The following is a 23,261-nucleotide window of genomic DNA, read 5'->3' as shown; positions in this document are numbered from 1 at the left end:
TGAGCCGGTGGATTTGTGACAGAGAAAAATGAGTATGATTGAACAAATGGGCGAAAAAAAATGTATGTCAATTTCAGAAGCAAAACTATGTACCCACAAACAAATACATAAAATGGGATAGACTAGGATGGGGGAGAAAACTGCCAAGAATAAATGGCTGAGCAGGCCTCGGGCTACGTTATGAGTTATAAAATCACTACTTCTGAGCAGAAGACAGAAGATGACATCATCCCCCTCCTCCTCTTGACAGCAGCCTCAGTTTCACTCCAGCAGTATGACTGGATGAAAGAAAGCCTGCTGAATCTGCAGTTACTGTGAAAAAGTGCTTCATCATGTTGGTTTGTTTTTTGTTCTCGGTCTATAGATTTTTTTCTTTTTGAAATAAATTAGATCCCAGAGGTTTTTTGCCTTTTCAGACTAAAGTAGATAAATACGAGACAGTCAAACTCATAACACGATTGATTTGTCTCATCTTCAGTTCTACTGAGCCAGTACTTGGTCAGTCATAATCCAGGGTTTCTTCTTGGTTTTGAAGTTGTTGTCAATTCCCCTTCTCTTGTGATTGTGCTGTTTCAACTTCCTCTGGGATTGTATTTCACTGTTATCCCCTTCAAGGCCTCTTCCTCTGGGCATGTACACTTAAGCACATTGTCTGATTTATTACAATCTCTGCCTCACTGTCTGAAACTATCACACCAATAATCCAGTGCTTCCACTCCAGTAAGTTTAAATCTTAACCAAGTATTACGTCTGTCTGCAGTTTAAGAAGACAGTCAAGTCTCAAGGTCCAGCTTTCTTAATTTGTTGGGCCTGAGCTACAAATTGCTTCTAATACATTTCTCAAAAAGCCAGATTTAAAAACAAATCCTGTATTAACATCTCGCCACAATAGCCCACTCTATCAATTAATTCTACTGTTTCCTTCCTGTGAGCAAAAAATAAAATCACTTTTTTTAGTAACGTTTGTGCCATTAAAGAAAGAAGGCCAGATTATATTTTATTAATTTGCCACACTCGACGCAGACTATTAAGATTTTATGAATGTCACTGTCACTATGAATGTCATTTCACTGCAAGTAATGACATGGTCTCATGCTCGAGCCCCTGAAAGGTTAAATGTGCTCATGACTTTCTTCTTTATGCCACTATGTGAGACAAAACGTTAGTAAAACCATTTGAAGAAACTACAGGCAGAGGGGATCCAGGTTTACTATGACAAATTCTATCTACTAAATGTCATTATGCATATTATTTTTTGTTGCTAATATTCTGATGAGACAAAACAGCAAAGCGCCAATCACCCGGTATTATTGACCTACATGTATTTTGTCATTACATTTTGTGATAAAAATACCTGACTTGTTTTAAGATGGTCAATTTATTAACAATTTATATACATGAATGTGGAACTCTTGGGCGTTTATTAATCAATTCCTAGCAAACCCATAGAACATCACCAAAATCAAATCACTTCTAAAATAGCCCGTTTCCAACAAACCCACACAAGTTACTGCTGTTCACAAATCAACAGAGTCCAGTCACAGAACCTCCTAATACCACTTTATGATTGGTGGAAGTAGCAAGGGTTGATGGGTGTTGTTGCCTAACCACGGTGGAGCGCCCTCTGCTGGAGGAAGTGAACCAAACACCAAACCTCCAGAAGTGAGCCTCAGGCTTCCAAAAATATCACCAGTATTTAATCATACAGAACATTTTTAGGAATTAGCTTGAGGCAGCTTCAAAACAAGTTTAAAAATGAAGACATTCTCCATTTTTGTCTTGCAACGCATTTGATTTCTAAAGTGATAATGTACCTCATTGAAATTAGTGTTATCTGACCACCTTATTCTAGCATTGACCAGACAATGAGAACAAAATGCATAACTTTCCTGAGTCACACATAAAGCAACAGTCCCTACCAACCCAGTTTGCTGTCAGAATGAGAGGCAATGTTGTTGGTTATTCAGCTCTCATTGAGGTGTATAGTATAAATTTGGATTGACACTGGCCGTTGAAGTGGTGCCAGAATGCCAGAGGGGAAGAAGAAGACTAGTGAATGTGAATTATAGTCATTTAAAAAATAGGTGTTAATAGTGTATACATTGCAGTCTGTATATTAAAATGTATTAGGTTAAGCAGCCAGACTGGAGCCAGAAAGTGTCAAGAACACATTAAAACTGCAGGCTGAGAAGTCCTCTCTTTGGCATGAACCTTGAAATTCCTGTGCGTCACAAAAATGCACAAAGGAAACAGGAACTTTCCATTGGTGGATTAAATTTCCAGTGGCACTGCATTGCTAAGTTTTTGGATTCTGTTTCACTGTTCTTTCACTTTAAATGTTGCTGCTGCAATGCGCAGTGGCATTTTAATGCATTTCACAGATGTAGATGAGATCAATCTTGAATTAAATTTCTGAGGAGATTCATTTTAGTCTGTGTACTCAGAAAACTGAGCACGGTGTGTTCAGTTTCCATGACGTTAAACAGGATGCAATGTATAAAGTCTGTCTGAAAGACAATGATGTTTTCATAGTTTCATACATTAATTCACAGTCTAAACAAATTTGTTATGTAACCAAAAGACAATGAATATCAACTGGATTTTAGTAGTGATAGCAATGACTTGATTCTGTGTGCTCACACTTCCAGGTTTAAATAAGCAACTTTGAAAAGTTGTATAAAGCATGCATTGAGGAAAAATCTATTATTGACGTTTCATGTCTGATGCTCATTGTGAGACGAACTGGAGTGACCCTGTGGTGGATGGGCAGATTAACGGGGTGGATGGGTTTTTCAAGGCATCCAAACTCTAGAGCTACAACCGCCAAGTAATCAAAAGGTCACTAATTCCATCTCAAGCTCATGCCGAGGCTGCCAGAATGCCCCGAACTAGACCCCCTAATTGCTCTGGCCACGATGCAACCATGAATTGCAGACATACATCGAACAATTCTTGAATTCATCTTTCTACAGCAGATACATCTAAGGTCAGATTAAAATGACTTCCATTAAAAAACATTTTGGGTCACACAAGCAGCAGTACGGTTGTCGTATTAATGCACGTCTTGTTGAAGTACTACTATGAAGTACTAGTATATAATTAGAATCTATATGAATGAGACTTTTGAATACAAAATTACAGGGGTCAACTACAAAGGGTATTCTCACTTATGAGGTTAGTGAAGTGGCCAAGATTTTTAAGTGGAATGTTAAAGATCTGAGGCTCTCAAACATTCCTAATCCAGAGTTAGATATTCTCTAGTCAGCAGTCTAACATTTGCTTGGAACATTATCAACCATTTCAGTCATATGAACATGAGAAATCTTTAGTAACCGGATTGGAATTTGGAGAACTGATGCTCAAGGGTTTTGTGTCCAAGACAATATCACATAGAGAGAAAAAATTACCCAATTTGACGGTTTCCCTGTCTACTAGACAGAATCTGGGGATTTACAAACCAAAACCTCTGCTGTACAATGTTGTCCTATATATTTAGTGCTGCAATGAAAATATTAAACATGATTACTGGCAGAGAACAGGACCAGAATTTTTACAAAAGTCGATGACAAGGATAAAAAGAGGTGTTAATGCTTCCAGGTGAACACTGGAGGCTGGCTCACGAACAATGATTGAAACTAAAAAAATGTGTGACAAGAGCAAAAGTTACAGGAAAAAGCTAAAGTCCAATGCATGTAGGGCTTGGCACAGCATTTATTTTAGAAGTTAGACTGTGCTGTGGAGGACAGACTTCACAGCACCCAGATATTTGCATATTCTGCCTCAATGTTTACAGGCAACAAGGGTGCGGTTTTATCCCTCCTACTTTATATGCGCTCTGAGTTCACTCAAGTTAAATAACACACATTCGGCCTACTTTCCCCCCAAATCTATTGCTCGTATGTGGATGTGTGTGTGAGCGTGCCACTGCGCAAACACACTCCTCAGTGGGCTCTCGCTCCCCAAATTGAGGCTGAGCTTGCAACGATCATGCGATTGAATGACGCGTCCGTCTTCCGTGAGCGATCAGTAGTTCCGAGCTCGGCGATCCCCTGATAACAAGCTGCACCGGACTCGGCGGCTTCGTTTTTCGAATTGAATGGCCGCTGGGAGCCCAGAGACGCGGGGAGAGAGAGCACCGCGTCCCCTCGTTTGAACCGACGCTCTGCATCTACTTCCCGGCGCGGGGGTGAGTGTCGTGTCTGCGGCTGGGGTCGCCTCAGGACCCACCGGGGGGAAAGGAGGAGGGGGGTGTGGGAGGGACAGTGCTGGTGCTGGATTAGTCCTGATGAAGCACGTTCCGGCAAGATAATGAAAGTTTTTTGGGGGGGTGCGAAAGTGTAGGATAGGTGCACAACTTTACCTTACGGTAGCTTCAAAAAGCCCTGCGGTGCCGAAACAGAGGGTTTTATTTTTCTTATAAAGGTGTGAAAATGTGATGGCAGCCAGTTTTTGTTGGCTCAGAAGCCCCCGAGAGCGCTGCTGGTAAAGAATCGTGCCTTGTTGTGAGCGCCCACCCCCCCGCTCCGCGCCGCACTGGTTCCGTCTGGCTCGCCCTCAGCTGCTGCTGCGTGTCCCGGGATGACCTGTTGATGTCGGCGGAATGGAGAGTGGCAGGGGGAGCGATTTCCCCCATCACCAAAATATTTAAATAAAAGCAACCTTCTCTTGGCTCGACTGCCGGCACCACACCTGGACTCGCCTCGTCCGCACAGGCAGTAAGTGTGCTGATTGTCATGTTTGTGAGCGTGGAGTGGGCGGAAATGGTTGACACGGTGCGGCGGAGGGAGGCTGAGGTGGACGGTGCGAACCCAAAATATTTCACGTTAGCTTAGCCGTTAGCCACCTCTGTAGGCCCGATGCGGATGCAAGACAGCCCTGAACTCACAATCGGCGTGGACATTGGGAGATTAAATAACATCCAGCCTCCGAAAATGCTGCGGACATCTGTGTTTACGTGTCATTTAGGGTGAATTACTCGTCGCCGGTGAGGCTACCCGGCTGCTAGACTGGCGTCCTTATCTGCTCCCACCCGGCATCCGCGCTCCGTTAATACATCCCTGCACAGAGGCGGGTCGATTCAGGGCAAATCTGCGTAACCATGTATGTTAACTTGAGAAGTTCAGCCACTTGCTATTTGACATTCCGACTTTCCCTTGGTATTGAAGTAAAACCCTGACTCAGGCCTTAATGTGCACGTTTCTTCATGAGCACATGAGAACCAGGAAATACATGCTGCACCAATGAAACACTTGATATGAAAACGAATCGCTCAGTTCCATTCAGTTAAATGCCACTAACGGAAAACGGAAATGTGCATAGACACGTGAAGGTCATTTTAGCAACGTACTCTTCAGAAATAATTAATAACAGAAGACCTAGGCACAGCTGTGACAATATTTTAGTTTAGTCCAGTATTACAATTAAAGGTGAAGGTAACATATAAATTTTCCTGATGAATCATAGACAACACAGAGAAGAAATAACACCCATTTTGTAAAATTGCCTTTAGACTTAAACTAAATGAAACTAAAACATGACCTCCACAGCACATTTGTCTGAATTGGGTACGTTTAAAGTCCAACAATGTCATGACAAATTGGAAAACGCTGTTTTTCCTGTTTGTCCTGTGAAGAAGTGTGATTTTTTTTTTTTTTTTTTTTTTTTTTTCAAAACTTTCTGTGGTCAAAACATGTGGAAAGGTTTTGCTCATTTTACGAAGATGACTTGGTAATAGCTTGTGGTATTGAAAATGAACCTGTTCAGGTATTTGGGTTTAGTCGTTCAAAGAAGTGCACGGATATCAAGGTGAAGAAGAGAGTGAGGTCGGGGAGGAAGGGGTGGAGAGACTTGATCGGAGCAAGCTGTGACAGCTAGGAAAGCTAGAAGTAAGTTGAGCTTGACTTCTGTCTAGGAAAAGACAACACACAGAAACAAGAGACAAGATGTGTAATGAGTCCATAAGTGGAGAGGACCGGAGAGGAGAGCCGAGGAGGTGTTGGACAAAGAAGGTTAGATAGATAGATAGATAGATAGATAGATAGACTGACAACCAATGACGTGATAAATGAGGGCATGGTGGAGATAGGTGACTATAGAGGATGATCAAGATGGAGGAGGCTGACTTGTACTGGAAAGTTGCCTTATGAAACACTTAATTTCTGTCCCTGTTTAAACTGAAAACTTTGGACATGTGGCCCAGAGATTTTCAGCCCACCTTTAAGATGGTAAACCAAGAAGAAACAACCTCATTATTACTTCTACATTAACAAAGTGCAAGCAGTTGTCAAAACCATTACTGTTAAATAAGAAAGGCTTATAGTGTGAGAGGTTAGCTGGGACCATGCAGCAGACGGAAACAATGCTCAGGACAAATAGGACTGTTGGGATTGCTAAGACTTTGTGAAGAATTCAAGCAATGGCATTGAAGTTAACCTGCAGAAATGTGGCGTAAAACAATCTCTAATTTAATGAGGACTTGGCAGGAGACATGTCCTGGCTAGATAATATGCATGTGCAATTCTTCACTGTTTTCCAAGTTACCACGTCACACCATCCAAGAGCTAGTGTTCCTAAAAGCGCAATACAAAATGCTTGCATTGATCAAACCTGCCATCCTTTCGGTTACAACATGTTTTATGCATGAGGAATGGGCTGGTGAAAGTGAGTCTGTGCAGTTGGTTGGGCCCGTATTTCACGCTGCACTTTTGTTTGAGGTACTGCGACATTTGCATGACTATATTGGCTGACAATAATGAAAACTGTCGTTGGGGATGAGCTGTACTCTTGTGTGTTAGAAGTTAAGTGTTTGTTTTAGTGGGAAGAGGCTGTACCTGATTTTTAAAAATGCCTTCAGGCGGCGGGTTGTTTGTCAAGTGTGTGACGATTGCTGAGCTTATTTTTATCCTGCGAATGTTAACATTTCAGATTCATACCATCTTTAAAGTGGTGAAAACTAGACTGTAACGAATCACACTTAGAGTTTGAATGCATAGACAGATGAACAAGACAACCAAGTCTTCGTTATGAATAAAGGTGACTGATCTAACCGTCACACTTCGAGACGAGACAGCCACTTTCTCCCACTCTGTCACAGCAAAATACCCTCCTCCTGTTCCCAGCTCTGTGTTTGCATCTTTATATGCACGCCTGTGTGCTTACTGTGGCTCGCCAAACTGTAAACAAGCTGTATTGTCTAATGTCTGTGTGTATGACTCAGTGTGCCTTTTGTGGGTTTGTTTGAGTTTGTGTGTGTGCATCTGTGTTTTAGTATGAGGGAGAGGGAGCTTGAGAGAGATGGAGACAAAGAGAGCATTTCTCTATACCCTGGAGCTTGGCCCGGACCCAAACGAAAGGCTGTGGATATGATGGGCCCTGCTCTCCCTCCCGTCTTCCTCACACAACAAAGTTTGTGGCACACCCTGTTGCGGGTGGACTTCACCTCCCGTCGGCATGTCAACAAATGATTATCTATGTGTTAAAGTTTTTCTTTAACACTGTTTAAAAGCAACTAATCGGACAGTTATTTCTGTTGATTCATACTGGAGGTTGTGCACTGTTGCTTTAAGGATGGATTGAAATTTGGCGTTTGAAACATGACCACTGTGTGGTTTGTCTAATGGAATCTACGGTGTCGAAAATGCTCATTGTGGCACAGCCGCTGAACAGAAAGGGGCAGGATGAATTTCCATAGATGAAAAAAGACGCTCACTCACAATTCTGTCGTAATAATTTTCTAAAAAGTGGCATCTTAACCAGGTTAAATGAAAAGGAGTACAATACGACTGTTACCTTCCAGGTAATATGCCCTATTAAGACTTGAAAGTCTCAGGATAAATCTCATTACTGCGCCGCATGAACGGGGAATAAAGATGAAATCTCTAACATCTGGCCAATTCATCTAAAAATAATATACCTCCCTTACACCTCTCCTACAGTAACAGTCAGAGCAGGATGTGTTTAGGTGAAGTGGGAGGAATTTGAGGTGAGGCTTTCATTAAAGCCAAGTTGAGCCGTGATATCAGCTCCGGAAAAGCCATAATTACTGCAATGTTAAGAGGACCAAACATGGTCAGATAGTTTCTCTCTTAAATACACACAGAACAACTGCAGAATATATAGGTCGCCATGTCCCTCCCTTGCTGCAAAGGACTGTGGGCATATTATCCACTGAGGATACACATCTTGTGTCCTCGAGGTGAAAATAGAAGTGCAGCCTTCGTAGGCAAGGATGGGCTATGGGAAAGGAGCGGTCCTTGGCAGTGGTTGATGACTCGGCATCCTTGAATACAGTAACTTGCTAGAGAGTTTCTGATGAGATTGATCTTCAAAACATGACAAAGCCCATAGTCAACCCCCTGTCAGCTCATTGTGACCTAGTGAAAATCACAGATAGGCTCAATTCATTTGCGCCGTTCATTACTGCAGCTTAGGCGACGATATGTATCGTCTGATCAAACCACATCATTTGAGTTGGTGAGATCAGTGAGTTATTAGAAAGAAGGCTGGGGAGAGGTGCGGGTCAAGAGTGCATGTTTGACAGCTCTGAAGAGTGAACAGATACATGCATTGTGCTGTTTGTTTAGGCTGCACACACACACACACATTTGCACATAGAATAACAGAGCATGACCCAGTTATCTGAGGACACTCGATTTTATAGCTCATAGAAGGCAGAAAATAAAAGAGCTTTTACTGAGCCGGCTCCTGGCAATAACAAACACTGCTAGGCTGGGGTGACGTTTAAGATTAATGCAATGAAAGCTTAAACAAAACTTTGTTTCAAGTATTTTCATCCCCTTGCTTGCCAACTGCTTAAATAGGACAGTGTTTTCAGTTGAAACAGACAATTTAGGACAACTTTTCTCCAGAGCAAAGTTGTTTCATTATACATAAACTGACCTAGTGGTGATTAAAAACAGACTACTTTGAGATTAAGTGTTGATTTGTGAAGCTGTGTAGGCGGAAAACACCGTCAGCCATTTTACAGAGTTCATGTATGAGGCTCACATTCCTCACTGCTTTTGTTTTTGGCCCTCATGGGTGTATTGTCATTTAACATGTCCTTGTTACATGACACCTTTTCTTTACATCAGCTGTGGTTTGAACTCAGATCAAAGCAGCGAGCCTGGACAATGGCGGTTCTATCCCTGATGTGGCAGGGTTTGGTCACACCATGCTCCAAATAATGCAGCATAGCTTCAGGCAACATCCACATGTCCGGGCGGCAGAATCTTTAAGATCGAAATTTAAATATTTATGATACGATTCATCATTTAAAGCACTACATCTGAAAACTGCAGCAGTGAAGAAGTATTATAGTCGATTTTACTTTGTCTCACGACGTAAGGGATGACTGTCCTTTTTGACTGCTCTGATAAATATTGTACAGTGTAAGAATGGAAGTTAAACACAGTGCGACTATAAACCATAGTTTATTATGTGCTTCTTTACTGTAATAAATGACGTCACGCTTTATACTGCTTTGGTTTACTTATTATGTAAAATAGGCTGGTCTGAATGAGAATTTTTGTGAGGCCCTTCATGAGAAAATAATTCTTACTTTCCAAGGATACATTTTTGTTCTGATTTGCCTTTTATTGTATTACCATGCAACTACTGCGCCGGGATTTTTTTTGACAAGTTATTATTATTTTTGATTTATCTTTATTTAAAAATGCATTTTGGGGTACTAATTTAATTTTCTGACATTTTTAAACTTTGTTAAAATTTGCTATCTTTAATTAATTATATTTAAAATTAATTAATTATATTTAAAATGCAGTACGTTATTATATTTACAAAATATTCCTTAAAAAATGTTCATTCCACTCGACGTCATGAGTTTTAATGACCCATTGATGAATGATGATGTCCTGTTCTAATTTAATATAAACTTGTAAAATAATAATTCATTCAAATTTTGTGTTTTTCCTTCTTTCCATCCTTACAAATTATGAAGCGCCTTTCTCTCTTTATGAAGAAGAATCTGAGCTGGGGTTTCCATGCCTCAGTTAGAATGTCAGGGAATGAAACAATCAGAATGACAGGATGAGTGTCGCACAGATTTGTGTGGGCTGAGTGTCAGAATTGTTGTCATTTATTGTATTGGAGTAATTTGTGCTCACTGTGTGTGTGTGTGTGTCTCTCTCTCTCACCAGATAGTTTCCGCTTCAGAGGTGTGCCGTAGGCGCACCATGGCCCAGTCCCTCCAGATGGCGATCCCAAACTTCGGCAACAACGTTCTAGAATGTCTGAACGAGCAGCGGCTGCAGGGGCTCTACTGTGACGTCTCTGTGGTGGTCAAAGGTCATTCCTTTAAGGTACAGAAGATGAAGATAAAAGACACTTTTCTGAAGTCTTTGCTTACCGATCGATGCATCTGGAATCTTGCAGGCCCATCGAGCCGTGCTGGCTGCTAGCAGCTCTTATTTCCGGGACCTTTTCAGCAACAGCGGCAGCGGCGGAGGATGTAACGGCACAGAGACAAGTCAAACAGTAGTGGAGCTTCCTCCTGCTGTGCAGCCTCAGAGCTTCCAACAGATTCTGACCTTCTGCTACACGGGTCGCCTCAGCATGACTGTCGGGGACCAGTTTCTGCTCATGTACACCGCCGGCTTCCTGCAGATCCAGCAGATCATGGAGAAAGGCACTGAGTTTTTCCTCAAGGTGGATGCTTAAACACATTTCTTCCACATTTCTTGCTGTGAAATGAATGGTTGAAAAAGTGAGTCACTAAAGGAGTCGTCTGAATTATTCAGAACTGGGCTTGTTATGTTCATTTACAGGTCTCCTCTCCCAGCTGCGACTCTCAGGGTCTGCATGTAGAGGAAGCCCCACCGTCTGAACCCCAGAGCCCCGTAACACAAACCAGCAATGGTGCGGCCCGTCCTGCCTCTTCTGTAACTCCACTACCCCTTGTGTCGCGCGTGAAAACGGAACAACCAGCCAGTCAACCGGAAGCAGCCACTCCGTACTCTGTGGTCTGCACTCCTGTGGCCAAGCGACTGTGGGAAGGAGGCAGCAACCGAGACGGGAGTGGCTCAGGTTCTGGAGGGGGAGGTGGTGCCAGAAAAGCAGCGCGTTACTCCCAAGATGCGGTGCGAAGCAGTGCTATCCAGAGCCCTGGAGCACTGGGACTGGCGATGGGAATGGGGGCTTCGGCAACAAGTTTGGCTGGCATGGCCGGCACCGGTGGAGCTAGTGGTACCAACGGGAGCGCAGCCGCAGGCCCCGGCATGTCCGAGGGGGCGAGCCCTGGAACCTTAAGCACCTACGCTAGTGATTCACCCATCAGTTACCATGACGAAGAGGAGGAAGAGGAGGCCACCGAAGAATGTGCTGAAGAGCAGTATCGTCAAATCTGCAACATGTACACCATGTACAGCATGCTGAACATGGGAGCTGCAGGTAATGGACATGAGACGTGGTCCAAGGGTACGCCAGCTTTTATCACATCACACCCTTTTTGCAAAATCTTTAGTTCTTATGGTGACGTTTAAATGTAAACCTGTGAAGTGAGTGTCTCATTGATATGTGATGAACGTGTCCAGCTGCAGGCGAGCGGGTGGAGGCGCTGCCCGACCACACAGAGACACGGGGACGGATGAGAGGACGAGATCTCACGTGTCTCCCAGCAGAGCTCATTGCTCAAATTGGAAACCGCTGTCACCCCAAACTGTACGAGGAGGGGGACCCCGCTGAGAAACTAGAGTTGGTCTCTGGTGAGCATGTTGGAGAAACATTTTACATGCACCTATTTTAAATTTCGCTATTACTTTTCTAAAAAACAAAATATACATTTTTTTCCTCTCAGTGAAAATATTTGAATCAGAATTCTGTTAAACTGACTGTATTTACAGACAACAAGCCCAACAACACCGATGTGTGCACGCACTGTAGATTGTCCTGGAATGGCCAGGCTCAACTCTGGCATGCAGTCCATGCTGCAACACGTGATAGTGTATATTTGCAGGGACGTTCTGTGACAAACGCGTGTGTGAGCAGCGATTCATGCAGTACAAATATCTGCGCTGTGGTTCATTGAATTCAGTTTTAACAATTAATCTGGGGTTATTTTGTTGTTCATGCCACTCACAACAGGCACTGATAATGAACTCATTGGACATGGCTTACTATCTCTGCCCAAGCTTCCTGTATGATGAAGTAATGGACGGCATTTAGGTTGAAGCTATTTAGAAACAGGCACCGAGACCTGATTCATCTCATCCTCACATGAATTCCAAGAGATTCTATTACATGATAAACTGTTATTGGCTTAGAGGCGACTTGGATCAAGAAAGGACAGTACTAATCAGGAGTTCTCTGTGCAGGTACTTGTGTGTACATATCTCGAGCTCAACTGATGAACTGTCACGTAAGCGCTGGGACCAGACACAAGGTTCTGCTGAGGAGGCTGCTGGCCGCCTTCTTCGACAGGTTTCCTCTTTGATTCTTATCTTTCTTTGATGGCACTTAAAATAGGAATGAAGTTGCTTTGTGCTCTGCCTACTAATGAGGGATAGAACAACTATTTATGGCCGTGGTTTGTTCAGAGAAACTCATTGTTGTTTGGATGTATCAGGAACACGCTGGCCAACAGCTGTGGGACAGGAATCCGCTCATCCACCAACGACCCCAGCCGAAAACCGCTGGACAACAGAGTCCTCCATGCAGTCAAATGTGAGTGGAATGTTTTTCAATAAACAAACGAAAAAAGAATCGATTACTTCTCAATAAAAAAAAAAAGTTGATTCATTGTAGCTTCTTTTTACTAACTGACTTTGACCACAAGAGGTCAGCAGACGCAGTATTTTTTGATGAAACGCCAATAAGAAAAAAAAAACTATGCCACATGGATTGACTAAGATTTTGTCAAATAACTGCAATTTATTTATATAAGTGGTATAATCAGCCTGTGTAATACAGTTAAATAAATATGACGGGTGCATGTTGCACCAGGAAACTAAACCTTGGTGCAGGGAAATGTGTTAACCTTCTTTCTGCTCCTGGTGTCAGTTTATTGCCAGAACTTTGCCACCAGCTTCAAAGAGAGCGAGATGAACGCCATCGCAGCCGACATGTGTACCAACGCCCGACGCGTGGTCCGGAAGAGCTGGATCCCTAAATTAAAGCTGCTGATGGCTGAGAGCGACGCTTACTCCGCGTTCCTCTCTGATGGCGTGAAGAACGAGGACGACACCATCGGCGCTGACCAGGCCTTCGACCCCTCCTCTCTAGAGGCGGCCGGCGGTGCCGGCATGGAGTCTGGCGCCTCCTCGGGAGAATCACTACAAGGTGTGGGCAGCGACGTAGGACCATTGTTTTGAGTGTTGGTGAAGACAAACCAATTTCTTCCCCAGTTCTGCTTGCCTCTTCTCACTTTGGCCCACGCTGATATCTCACCTCTGACTGTCTGTTCTACACTGAAAGGTCTGCTGACCCGATATAACCTGGACATTTTTGCTTTGTGACTGTATGATGGTGGTAGAAGAGGAAAGGGAGAGAGTCAAGAGGAGTTTTGCTGCCTCTCCTTGTCCTTTTAAGGTGTATACATGCATCCACTTGTGCATCTTTGATACATTCCCAGAGAGTCACGCTGTGAGGGATCGAGTCTGAGGAGAAACAAGCTGCTTGGACATGGTATTGAATGTAATACTACTCGTACTACACACTACTAAGGTTTCATTTTTGTGTTCTCAGCTCGATACATATGCACCTTGATTGACAAGATAATCTATCGCTTAGTTTAGAGGTGAAAATAATTAGTGTAACTTATTTTTTTTTTTTTTACTTAAATTTGTTTATTTTTAAGACTGAGTAGTTGTAAAGGAGACGAGACTCAGACTATCAACGTTGACTTGAGCAATAATTGAAACCAAACTTTTAAACCTTAGCTGTTATCTAAGTGCTGTGTTTGCTTTATCCAAAACTAGATGTAGATCACATTCCAGTTATGCTGACCAGAGGAACATGTCCATCACCCGTCCACTGGATCGCAGGTTAACTTCACATTACACAGCATTTTCACTACGGAACAGATTCTGGCCACTTTCCTCCCATACAGCACGGAGACAGTGATGCATGGTCAAACCTGTATCTGCAGACATTTGGCATGCAACATTAATAAGTTTGGAATCCATGCTGACATGGCACAAATGGTCGTGGGAAATGACATTAAGAGATGCTGATGAACCGGCGGGAGGTTGAATGAAACCATAGTAGTGTGGACGTAGCATGTCAGTGGCATCTTCACTGTGCAAAACTAAAATATTCCAGATTGATAGAGTATTTAAAACTGTTCTTCCACCCCTGCATCTTCACCTGCAACTATTTGTCACCTCACGCTTTTCGTGTTTTGCTGACTGGCGTCTTATCTAATAATAGTTCATCCTTTGTTTTTTTTTTTGTTTTTTTTTGCACGACATGATCCAGTTTCAAAAGGCGGAAGCTTTTTACCAGAAAGCTCATTCAAGCTGGTCGTATTTTTAGAAGAGAAACTATATTTGTACTCGTGAGCACAGAGAGGGACGGTCATTGAGAGAAGTCTGTTAGAAGTGTTATTTTTACATGAAAGCAGAATTAATGGCAGGACTCTGTGTTTTTGTTGTTTTTTATTTTGTTTTGTTTTTTTCCTGAGAGATGGAACGAGCAGTTGAACTGCTAAACTCGACATGTTTTGGCTTCCTGTCATGGTTCAATAGAACATCAAGACTGAATAAGCTGGCTTGACTGTTGTCCATAACTAGTGTTTGTCTTTCAGGCCGTCGACATGCTTCATTAGAAAATTACGTGGCTTTGAGTTCACCACAAAAATGATGCGTAGCGGCATAAAGATGTGTAGAACTGAGAAGCTGAAAAAAAAACTGTTGTTTTTTTTGAGACTATTGGAATGTGCCTTTTAATTGAAATCACGGGTCAGAGAAGTTAAGAGGCAATACTGCTTTAAGATTTTATGGTACTACATGTGTATGTGTGTGTTTGCTAGAAAGAGAGGATGTGTTGTATACACGCATAATTAGATCATGTTTTGATGTGTTTTCATTTTGTAAAGTCCCTTTTTTAGTACGAAAATAGAAATGTCTTAGTATAGTTTGCACCTTCTGTCAGCTGTGGAGTGGAGCTTTGAGCACCTTAATGAGAAGAACCAGCGGTTCATGCACCTTTTGACAAGTGTTGTGTAGCGATGACATTTTGGCCAGAAATATTCTTTTATGGGAATTAATCTCGATTGGCACAAACACTAACCGCAACTACTGGAACAGACTGTTTATGTTTTGTATGTTAACAAGTTTTTGTGTGTGGTTCCTCTAGTCACATGTGGATGAAAGTTGTGCGTCAACTCACCCAACACATTTTTTTCACAGAAATATCAAATGTATTCATTTTTTTTCCTGCGTGCAAACAAAAGACTTCATTTTTAAGTTGTTGGGTGGTTGGACTGATCACTGTGGAAGGTTTTTAAGAACTCGTCTTTTGTGTGCTCATAAGAAAGCAATTGTTGACTGATGTACATTCCCCTCAAAGATACAGAGCCTGTTATGCAAGATGTTAATTTCAGGTCATGAATAACAGAGGTCACCATTTCTTTTGGTGAGACTGCTATTTCAGGAGATATGAAACACAACAAAATGCAGTATCCTAGGAGCTTTTAGTTAATAACCTCAAAAACCTCAGAGTCATTTGTCTGCGCGTGCCTCATGTGCACGCATCCCCATTTACCTCTTTATCACGACTGTTCTCCTTCAATACGGAGTGTCCGCACTACAGCGTTTTCCATTTTAAAATGGTGGTTCTGACAATTTTGGCCTTTTATCGCTACTGTTCTGAAGATTGATGATGTGATTCTTCTTGGTCAATACACACTGGACAGCATTTGCATTGATGTTGTCACTATAGCAACTGTGACACGTTACACAGTCTCCTCAGTGAAATTCTAAAATCAATGTCTACTTGCTTTGGAAAATCAAATTCTGAAAAGGTTAAGTAGATGACTGTCGACAGACGGTTTTCAACAGTGAACTTCACCTGGATTTCTTCATTTTTAAACAGATTATGCACAGTTCTGTCAGCAAAATTTGAAGTGGAATTGCAAGAGTGACATCATCAACAGGAAGTCTTGACGGCGATAAATGTGCCACATTGAAAGAAAATTTTAAAATGAAATGTAGTGTGGATCTACCTTCGGATTCGGGTCGAGTTTGAATTTCAGGACTGTGAGAAAAGAGAGTGATCATCTCAACCTGCTTTCATTTAACAGGAATTCAATTCATTTGGTGTAAAACAATTGACTGGTAACTATTCAAAATATTTTTCCCCCTATATTTCAAAATTCCTATTCGCTATTTTCAAAATGGTCTTTTAAAGCCATTCAGAGGCATTCACACAGAAAGCTCAAACTGGTAGTCTAGGGCTTGAACCCAGAATGCTGGTGATGTGCTTCAACAAAAAAATGCATTTCAAAGTGTTCTAGTTTCACACACCACAATAACTTGACCGACGATAGACGATTTACCTATCACCCACACACACACACGTATGCATCAATCTAGCTAGAGGTTTTGACTCGTTTCATTTCTAATTCAAGGTAAAGGTTTTTTTTTAAGGTCTAATAATAACCTTTCATGAGGTTAAGAAGAGACCAGACATGCATATTAATCTGAAGGACCCTGATTACTCACAGGTAGTCCCTGAATGTCAACTCAAGTAATAGCTGTGAGATAATGATCGGCTCCTTATCACAAGTTTTAGTTCAGTATTTTAACATAGCATACAAGGCAGCACGAGACACGGGGGTCTTATCAATAGATTTCAGGGTCAACTGATCAAGAATCAGAAAATGTAAAGTTGTGATGTGAGACTATGCTTCCTCTACAGGAATTGTTAGCGTGGTTGTGTTTTGTACGACTTTGTGTGTGTTGAAGAATTCTTAGCATCTGTGTTTACAGCTCAATACACACTTGAATGGATAAGGTGTGGCACCGTACGTGGAACCTTTCCTCACAGAACAGTACATATATAAATACGAATATATACATGTATAGATACATACTGTATATTCTATATAGACACACATAGCGGTCAGACTGTTGTTGTGCACTCGCAGCATGAGGTATATATTTACCCAGAAACGGCGCTTTTCTTCACACGCTGTGCAGTAATTGGTCCATGTCTGCTCCTCGCCCTCTGTGATCCCGTAGCACCAGTGAACCTCTCGATTCCGCTCATCTTATTCTTTCTGTGTTCCAAGTGCCAATAACTTTGTGAAAGCCCTGTAACTGTGACCCAACATTATCAAAGGTAATTGCACATTAACAACTGTAATATAAAGAGATACAAATCATAGAAAAAACAACATTGTCAAGATGGCTTAAATGATAATAAATATCTTAATAAAAGATTTGTAACATTTTCTCTTCGTGTCTTTTTTTCCTGCCAAACGCTTGATGTGAGGTAGCAATAGAATGAATCTAATATCATTGAGTCGGTAACAGCATATCAATTACAGCAGGTTGTTAATCCTGTGACAAATATATATGCAGGACTGTTCTTTATTTTCTGTAATGCATGTCAACTGAAATATTGCACGCCTTTTATTATTTTAATATTGCTGATTATGGCTTAAAAATCCTTTCTCAAAATATTAGAATATTTCCTCAGACCAAGTAAAAAAAAATTATAACAGCAAAACAAAATCAATCAAATGTCCAATAATGCACTCAGTAGTTGGTTGGGAATCCTTTCGCATTACTGCATCAATGCGGTGTAGCATGGAGGCAACCAGTCTGTGGCATTACTGGTGTGTCATGGATGCCCAGGATGCTTCAATAGCGGCCTTTAGCTCATTTGCATTGTTGGGTCTGGTGTATTTCAGCTTCTTCTTCACAATACCCCACAAATTCTCAATGGGGTTCAGGTCAGGGGAATTGGCAGGCCAATCGAGGATAGTAATGCCATGGTCAGTACACCAGTTACTGGTGGTTTTGGCACTGTGGGTCCAGGTATCAGAAGCCACTGATCACAGACGTGTCTGGGAAATGGGCTACAATTGTTGTATTCCCATGGTCCAGCCACTTCTAAACTCAAGACAACGGAAGAATAGTCTGACTTGGGCTATGGAAAAGAAGCACTGGACAGTTGCAGAGTGGTCCAAAGTCCTCTTTTCAGACGAAAGCAAGTTTTGTATTTCATTTGAAGTCAAGGCGCCAGAGTCTGGAGAAAGGCTGGAGAGGAGCAAAATCCAAGTTGCTTGAAATCCAGTGTGAAGTTCCCACAGTCAGCGATGGTTTGGGGAGCCATGTCAGCTGCTGGTGTTGGTCCACTGTGTTTCATCAAGTCCAGAGTAAATGAAGCCGTGTACCAAGAGATTTTAGAGCACTACATGATTCCGTCTGCGGAAAAGCTCTATGGAGATGATGATTTCATTTTCCAGCATGATCTGGCACCTGGACCCACAGTGCCAAAACCACCAGTAACTGGTGTACATGGCATTACTGTCTTCTGATTCCCCTGGCTATTGTGAAGAAGAAGCTGAAAGACACCAGACATTTTTGACTTCTCTTAAGCTGTAAGCCATAATCAGCAATGTTAAAATAATATATATATATATATATATATATATATATATATATATATATATATGCAATTGCTGATCATATTTATATTTAATTGATATATTTCACATAATTCAAGGTAAAGTAAAATCTTCAAATGAACATACTTTCAGATACGCGTTACTTTGATGCACATCACAATGATGCGGTTTAAACCGGTTAGCATGATGCTAATTGACTACTTTAGCTACTAGAGACTTAAGCTACTAGCTACTAGGTATGGAACGTTTTTGAGGACTTTCTAAACATGTGGAGGACTAAAATGGTATTTCACTAATAACTTACCTCATTTTATTATCAGCCAGGAGGTAAAACATCATAAAATCCACTGCTTCCGCCGTCTAAATATAAAATATTGCGCTACTAAGGTGGAAAAGTAGTTCGTTATATGAAAAATATACAGATACCAAATACTAATTCAGAGAATTAATGTTGTCGTGATTTACCTGCTTTTCATTTTAAGAAGTTTCGCTATTGCTTTGTAAAATAATAACTATGACAATCAAAAACAAAGAAGACCGTTTTATTGGAATTCAATCATGACCGCGTGCTCATCTGGTGTTAATGTATCACTCCGCGGACCTAATAATGAAGTTCATTTGCTGCTCCGCGCTGTTCTTTACTTAGTCAACAGATGGCGCTATTTGTTTTTAAACGGCAAGCGCAAGGCCAACATCATTGAGCAGAGATTGCCATCTGCTGGACTCCGTATATGAAGATTGAAGGAGAAATTGGAAACTTGTTTCAATCATATTTGGAGGAGTAAAAGGAATAAAATATAAACATGCCAAAAAATGAAGTGTTTTCATCTTAAACGTTCCAAAAATTAAGACAGGGTTGAAATATATTTGTGACAAATTCGTACTAACTCGGATAATTATTTTCTATGTTTAGGATGTTCCGTTGAGGTTCGAGCCATGTAGGTCATGAAGGCCTCCTCAGCCCCGTCAAAAACAATGGACTGCATTCTTCAAATTCCTCGTGGGCGAAAATAGTCACGCTCTCTCTGCCACCCGGTTTTTGAGCTCATTTCAGCGACAAATCATTCTCGGGTAATAACATCAGATCATATCTAAAAGAGCAGATTCCACTGCCCAAATTTGGTCAAAGGGAAGCAACGAACACTGATGCAATCCTGACTCTTACTTTAAATGGCTTCAGGAAATGAGGGCTCCCACACACGTCACGGGTTTTCCTCCGCGTGTAACACAAGCGCAGGATGCTCCATATATGGGCACCAGACCCCCCTTCTGTTTTCGTCTTCCTGTAGGAGGAAGCGGCAAACACAGGGGGATGGGTGAGTCTGGGGGAGCAGACACTTTCATCACGAGTGCCGTGTTGTCACCTCTGGTGGGAGACAAACTAAAAATAGAGGCGAGGAATTTGCCAGAGGACGTGTCTGCTCAGGATCATGCAAACATTGGTGGATCAAGGTTATTAGCGTTACAAAACCTCGATTAGCCGTAACAACAGGTTAACACAAACCTATTTGTCAACAAAATAAACATTCTAAAATGTGGTTTATTTTGAAAAATGAGACTAGATTTACTTCAACACTGCGTCAGCAAGCAAATCATCAAGAACTGGAGTGAAGAAAGGTGGAAGACTTGTTTTCACTTTCTCTTGATGCAGCTAGAAAATAAGTAGAATTGGACGTAATTGCTGACGGTTCACGTCTGTGTGATTACTTGAAATCGTTTGAAATTAAAGATGAAACATTTTAGTGCAACATTGCTACCATAGCAACTATCCCCAGAACCTGCCATCGGGCCAGTGGCGCAATGGATAACGCGTCTGACTACGGATCAGAAGATTCTAGGTTCGACTCCTGGCTGGCTCGCATCCTTTTTTATTTCAATTAAAAAAGGCAACGCACTTTTAACGATATAAATTAAATAAAGTAAATGTATCTGTGTGGTCGACCAATGACTTTTCTTCTGCTACCCATTCTAAAATACTTTTTTTTCCACTTCAAAATATAACAGACGTTATTCTCATCCTTTTAAGTAACAATAAGTAAAATAACAAAATGAATTTTAATGTATGTATAACTTTTAATACATACATTTCAAATGCTTTATTTCTTCATTTAATAAACAAACAAGACAATCCATAAAATAAGTTTCTCTCTCTAAATATAATATAAACTTCTAGAACTAAACAAAGTCTTGTATGCATGAGCTGGAACATGTAGATATAAATATACTCTTTGTTTGACCCCCGGATCTCACAAACCCCTTGGTGTACCTCAATTTCTGAGCAAAAAGCATAAGCTCACTACACTTAATGCCTCCAGCCAAGATTTGTTTGGATTACAGAACCATTTAGCAGATGCCTTTATCAGAAGCCACTTACAGTAAGTCCATTAAATGATGGGGGTCCAAACCAAGACCAGGGTGAACCAATTAACATCAAGTCAACCACCTCGAATTCAACAATTAAAATTCAAAAAACTAAAAATAAAACAAATAATAAATGGAAATGGACGGACAGAAGAACTATTCGGGTGTTCATTCTGTTGAGTCCACCAAATTAGCATAATATAATATAAGTCTCTCATTCACTAAAACAATTTAAGTGACTTTAACCATTAACTTTTTAACTTTAACCATTAAAAAATGCGAGATCGTGATGGTCCTACAACTAGTGGGCGGGGCTTGGTGCTGAGTCCTCGCGTCATCGCACGACGTCAGCGAGGTTTTAAATAACGGTCCAACGTCGAGTGTGTATTGTGTCTGAATGTGACGCAGGCGGCGGGGAGGAACAACACTCTACGACCAAAACAACCACGAACCTCGGCTTGGTTTTTGCTTCGCCACAACAAGACATGGAGGTCGGCACCGAGGCCAAGAGGATCATGGTGGTCGCGCTGGGGAAACTGTACAGCTCACGGACCCAGCGAGGAGGTCTCCGTCTGCACCGCAGCCTCCTGCTGTCCCTGGTCATGAAGTCCGCCAGGGACATCTACCACGCCGCCTACACGGAGCCGCAGATCACGGGGTGTCTGGAGGAGCTCTACCCGGTGGGGATTAACTCAGAACTTGAAGCCTCCGCGGAGGTTCCGTCTGAACCCGCTCGGTCCGCGGACGACAAGGAGAACGCGTGCCCGTCTGCTCCGACGTCCCCCTCCAGGAAGCGGCGGGGCAGGAAGGCGGCGGTGCCGGACTTCCTTCCGTGCAAGAAAGCCAAACTGGAGCAACAGCTAAGCTCCGCGTTGACGGACTTTGGGAGCTACTCTGACCTAGCGGTCCCGCAGAGCCCGCTGTTGGTCCACAGAACTGTGGCGGTGTGTTGACGCTCAGGCGGCGGAGGGACGTTTACGTTGCGCTTCTGCGCTGGAGCTACGCGCGGAGAACCTTCCCGCTCTCCCCGCAGGCCGAGGGAGGGTGCGCCCAACCCGGCGAGGTCCTCGGCCCCGGGTGCGTGAGCGCAGCTGCTGGGTCACTTCCTGGGAGCCAAGAGACGGACGTGATTTTGTAGATGCGTGTACATACATGTCGACTGAGTCTACCTCAGTATTTATTAAACCTTTTGTACGTCACGCCAGTGTTGTCATGTTCATTTGTTCTCGGTTGGCCGTGAGACCGGGGGTGAAGTTGTTTCCCACCCCCTAGCTCTGATTTACAAAACAAAAGCAGGAGATTGGGGCTCCACTGAAGGTTGTAAAGCAGCTGACAATCATGAACCCCCGCGGTCACGCCTTTGTATTCGGCTTCCATTGAACGAGGGAAAGGATCCTCAAATACGCCAATGAATGTCAAGTGATGCAAGTGCTTGGGTTTTCTATCTTAAATAGTTCCTCCAGAAATATATGTATGTGCGTTCACAGCGTCTGAAAGTGTAGGAATGTTGACAAATTGTGACTTCAAGACAACAAACAACAGGGAGTCACACACAGACCACCGGTGGCAATGTGGCGCTGGGGGAGGGGGTTAAGCCCAGGAACACGGAGGAAGGAATGTGGGGGGAAGTGCATGTCAGAGTCCCAAGTGGCCTCCACGGTGCTGCCGATTCTTCCGGATGAAACCAGAGCACCCTCTCAGGGGCCGGAACCGTCTGGAGATGCCTTTGGAATTCCACACGCATGTGTTCTTCAGGGGCATGTTGGGACTAACTTTGAACTGCAACTGCTGCTCCTGGACCTCCAAATAAACACACAAGTTGGGGGAGATCTTGTTCCTAGACAAACAGTCGTCCCGTCATTTAAGGCTGTCAAGCTCGAGACGGTATCAATGGTACAAAAGTATCCGTGTATTCCTTTGCTAAATGGTTGGGACTTAATCTACCTCTGACTATTAATCTCAATGTCTGAGTCACACTAGCACTGCAAATAATACATACTAGTTCATTTGTGTAATATTTCTTAAGATGCATCTCATCAAATAACAATAAAAAAAAACTTTTCAGACTCAATCCCGGTTTCCCCTCATCTCTATTAATCTCTTTTCACCCGCTCTTTGGTTCTTCGCGCACACGTTATCTTGATCCATACTTCTGTAATCCCTCTGGAGGTGATGGATTTTCTCACCTGAAAATGTTTAAAAACTAAGCAATTGCAAACAGAAATAAAATACTGATGAAGAAGTAAGTATAGGAAGTCACAGAGCAGGAAGATGGTGCTACACTTCTGCAAACTTTTGCGGTAATCTCTCA

At 42.3% G+C, this 23,261-nt stretch overlaps 3 protein-coding genes and 1 non-coding gene across 5 annotated transcripts in view; 3 read left to right on the top strand and 1 right to left on the bottom strand.

Annotated features, from left to right (window-relative positions):
• The window catches only part of zgc:103625 (methyltransferase-like 26 B), a 52,278-nt gene extending 33,200 nt beyond the window's left edge, over positions 1 to 19,078 (bottom strand). Inside the window, exons 1-6 of the mRNA XM_053851397.1 lie at positions 19,055 to 19,078; positions 18,894 to 18,971; positions 17,120 to 17,273; positions 10,548 to 10,617; positions 10,367 to 10,437; positions 10,155 to 10,290 (exon numbers count right to left, since the gene is read on the bottom strand). The gene's annotated coding sequence lies outside the window, so the exon portion shown is untranslated. The remainder of the gene's footprint in view (positions 1 to 10,154; positions 10,291 to 10,366; positions 10,438 to 10,547; positions 10,618 to 17,119; positions 17,274 to 18,893; positions 18,972 to 19,054) is intronic.
• LOC128750824 (nucleus accumbens-associated protein 1) lies at positions 4,487 to 17,396 on the top strand. Of its 2 annotated transcripts, none has more exons than XM_053851379.1 (8): positions 4,487 to 4,715; positions 10,158 to 10,319; positions 10,393 to 10,665; positions 10,785 to 11,406; positions 11,550 to 11,720; positions 12,330 to 12,435; positions 12,581 to 12,678; positions 13,015 to 17,396. In XM_053851379.1, the coding sequence occupies exons 2-8, from the start codon at positions 10,194 to 10,196 to the stop codon at positions 13,323 to 13,325; spliced, it is 1,707 nt and encodes a 568-aa protein (XP_053707354.1). In that variant the 5' UTR covers positions 4,487 to 4,715; positions 10,158 to 10,193; the 3' UTR covers positions 13,326 to 17,396. The 2 variants fall into 2 exon arrangements, with proteins under 2 accessions (XP_053707354.1, XP_053707353.1); XM_053851378.1 differs by having other exon boundaries at positions 4,490 to 4,715; positions 10,785 to 11,433; positions 13,015 to 17,395.
• A 1,297-nt stretch (positions 19,079 to 20,375) lies between the features above and the next one.
• Positions 20,376 to 20,448, top strand: trnar-acg (transfer RNA arginine (anticodon ACG)). Its single transcript has one exon. It is a non-coding gene; the product is annotated as a tRNA-Arg (tRNA).
• An 876-nt stretch (positions 20,449 to 21,324) lies between these two features.
• Positions 21,325 to 23,009, top strand: LOC128751308 (immediate early response gene 2 protein-like). The gene has a single exon (XM_053852256.1). The coding sequence runs from the start codon at positions 21,436 to 21,438 to the stop codon at positions 21,901 to 21,903; it is 468 nt and encodes a 155-aa protein (XP_053708231.1). The 5' UTR covers positions 21,325 to 21,435; the 3' UTR covers positions 21,904 to 23,009.
• Positions 23,010 to 23,261: the final 252 nt, after the last annotated feature.

The sequence above is a fragment of the Synchiropus splendidus genome, chromosome 19 (genome assembly GCF_027744825.2).
Source record: "Synchiropus splendidus isolate RoL2022-P1 chromosome 19, RoL_Sspl_1.0, whole genome shotgun sequence".
Lineage (NCBI taxonomy): Eukaryota > Metazoa > Chordata > Actinopteri > Syngnathiformes > Callionymidae > Synchiropus > Synchiropus splendidus.
The sequence above is the reverse complement of the archived record's forward strand: the minus strand, read 5'-3'. Positions and strand labels throughout refer to the sequence as shown.

Excerpts from the sequence above, each read along its gene's own strand:
- LOC128750824 (XM_053851378.1), top strand. The coding sequence starts at position 10,194 with ATGGCCCAGTCCCTCCAGATGGCGATCCCAAACTTCGGCAACAACGTT. Across the intron at positions 10,666-10,784 it reads GCACTGAGTTTTTCCTCAAG|GTCTCCTCTCCCAGCTGCGA; the intron begins GTGGATGCTTAA and ends GTTCATTTACAG. Across the intron at positions 11,721-12,329 it reads GAAACTAGAGTTGGTCTCTG|GTACTTGTGTGTACATATCT; the intron begins GTGAGCATGTTG and ends TTCTCTGTGCAG.
- LOC128751308 (XM_053852256.1), top strand. The coding sequence starts at position 21,436 with ATGGAGGTCGGCACCGAGGCCAAGAGGATCATGGTGGTCGCGCTGGGG.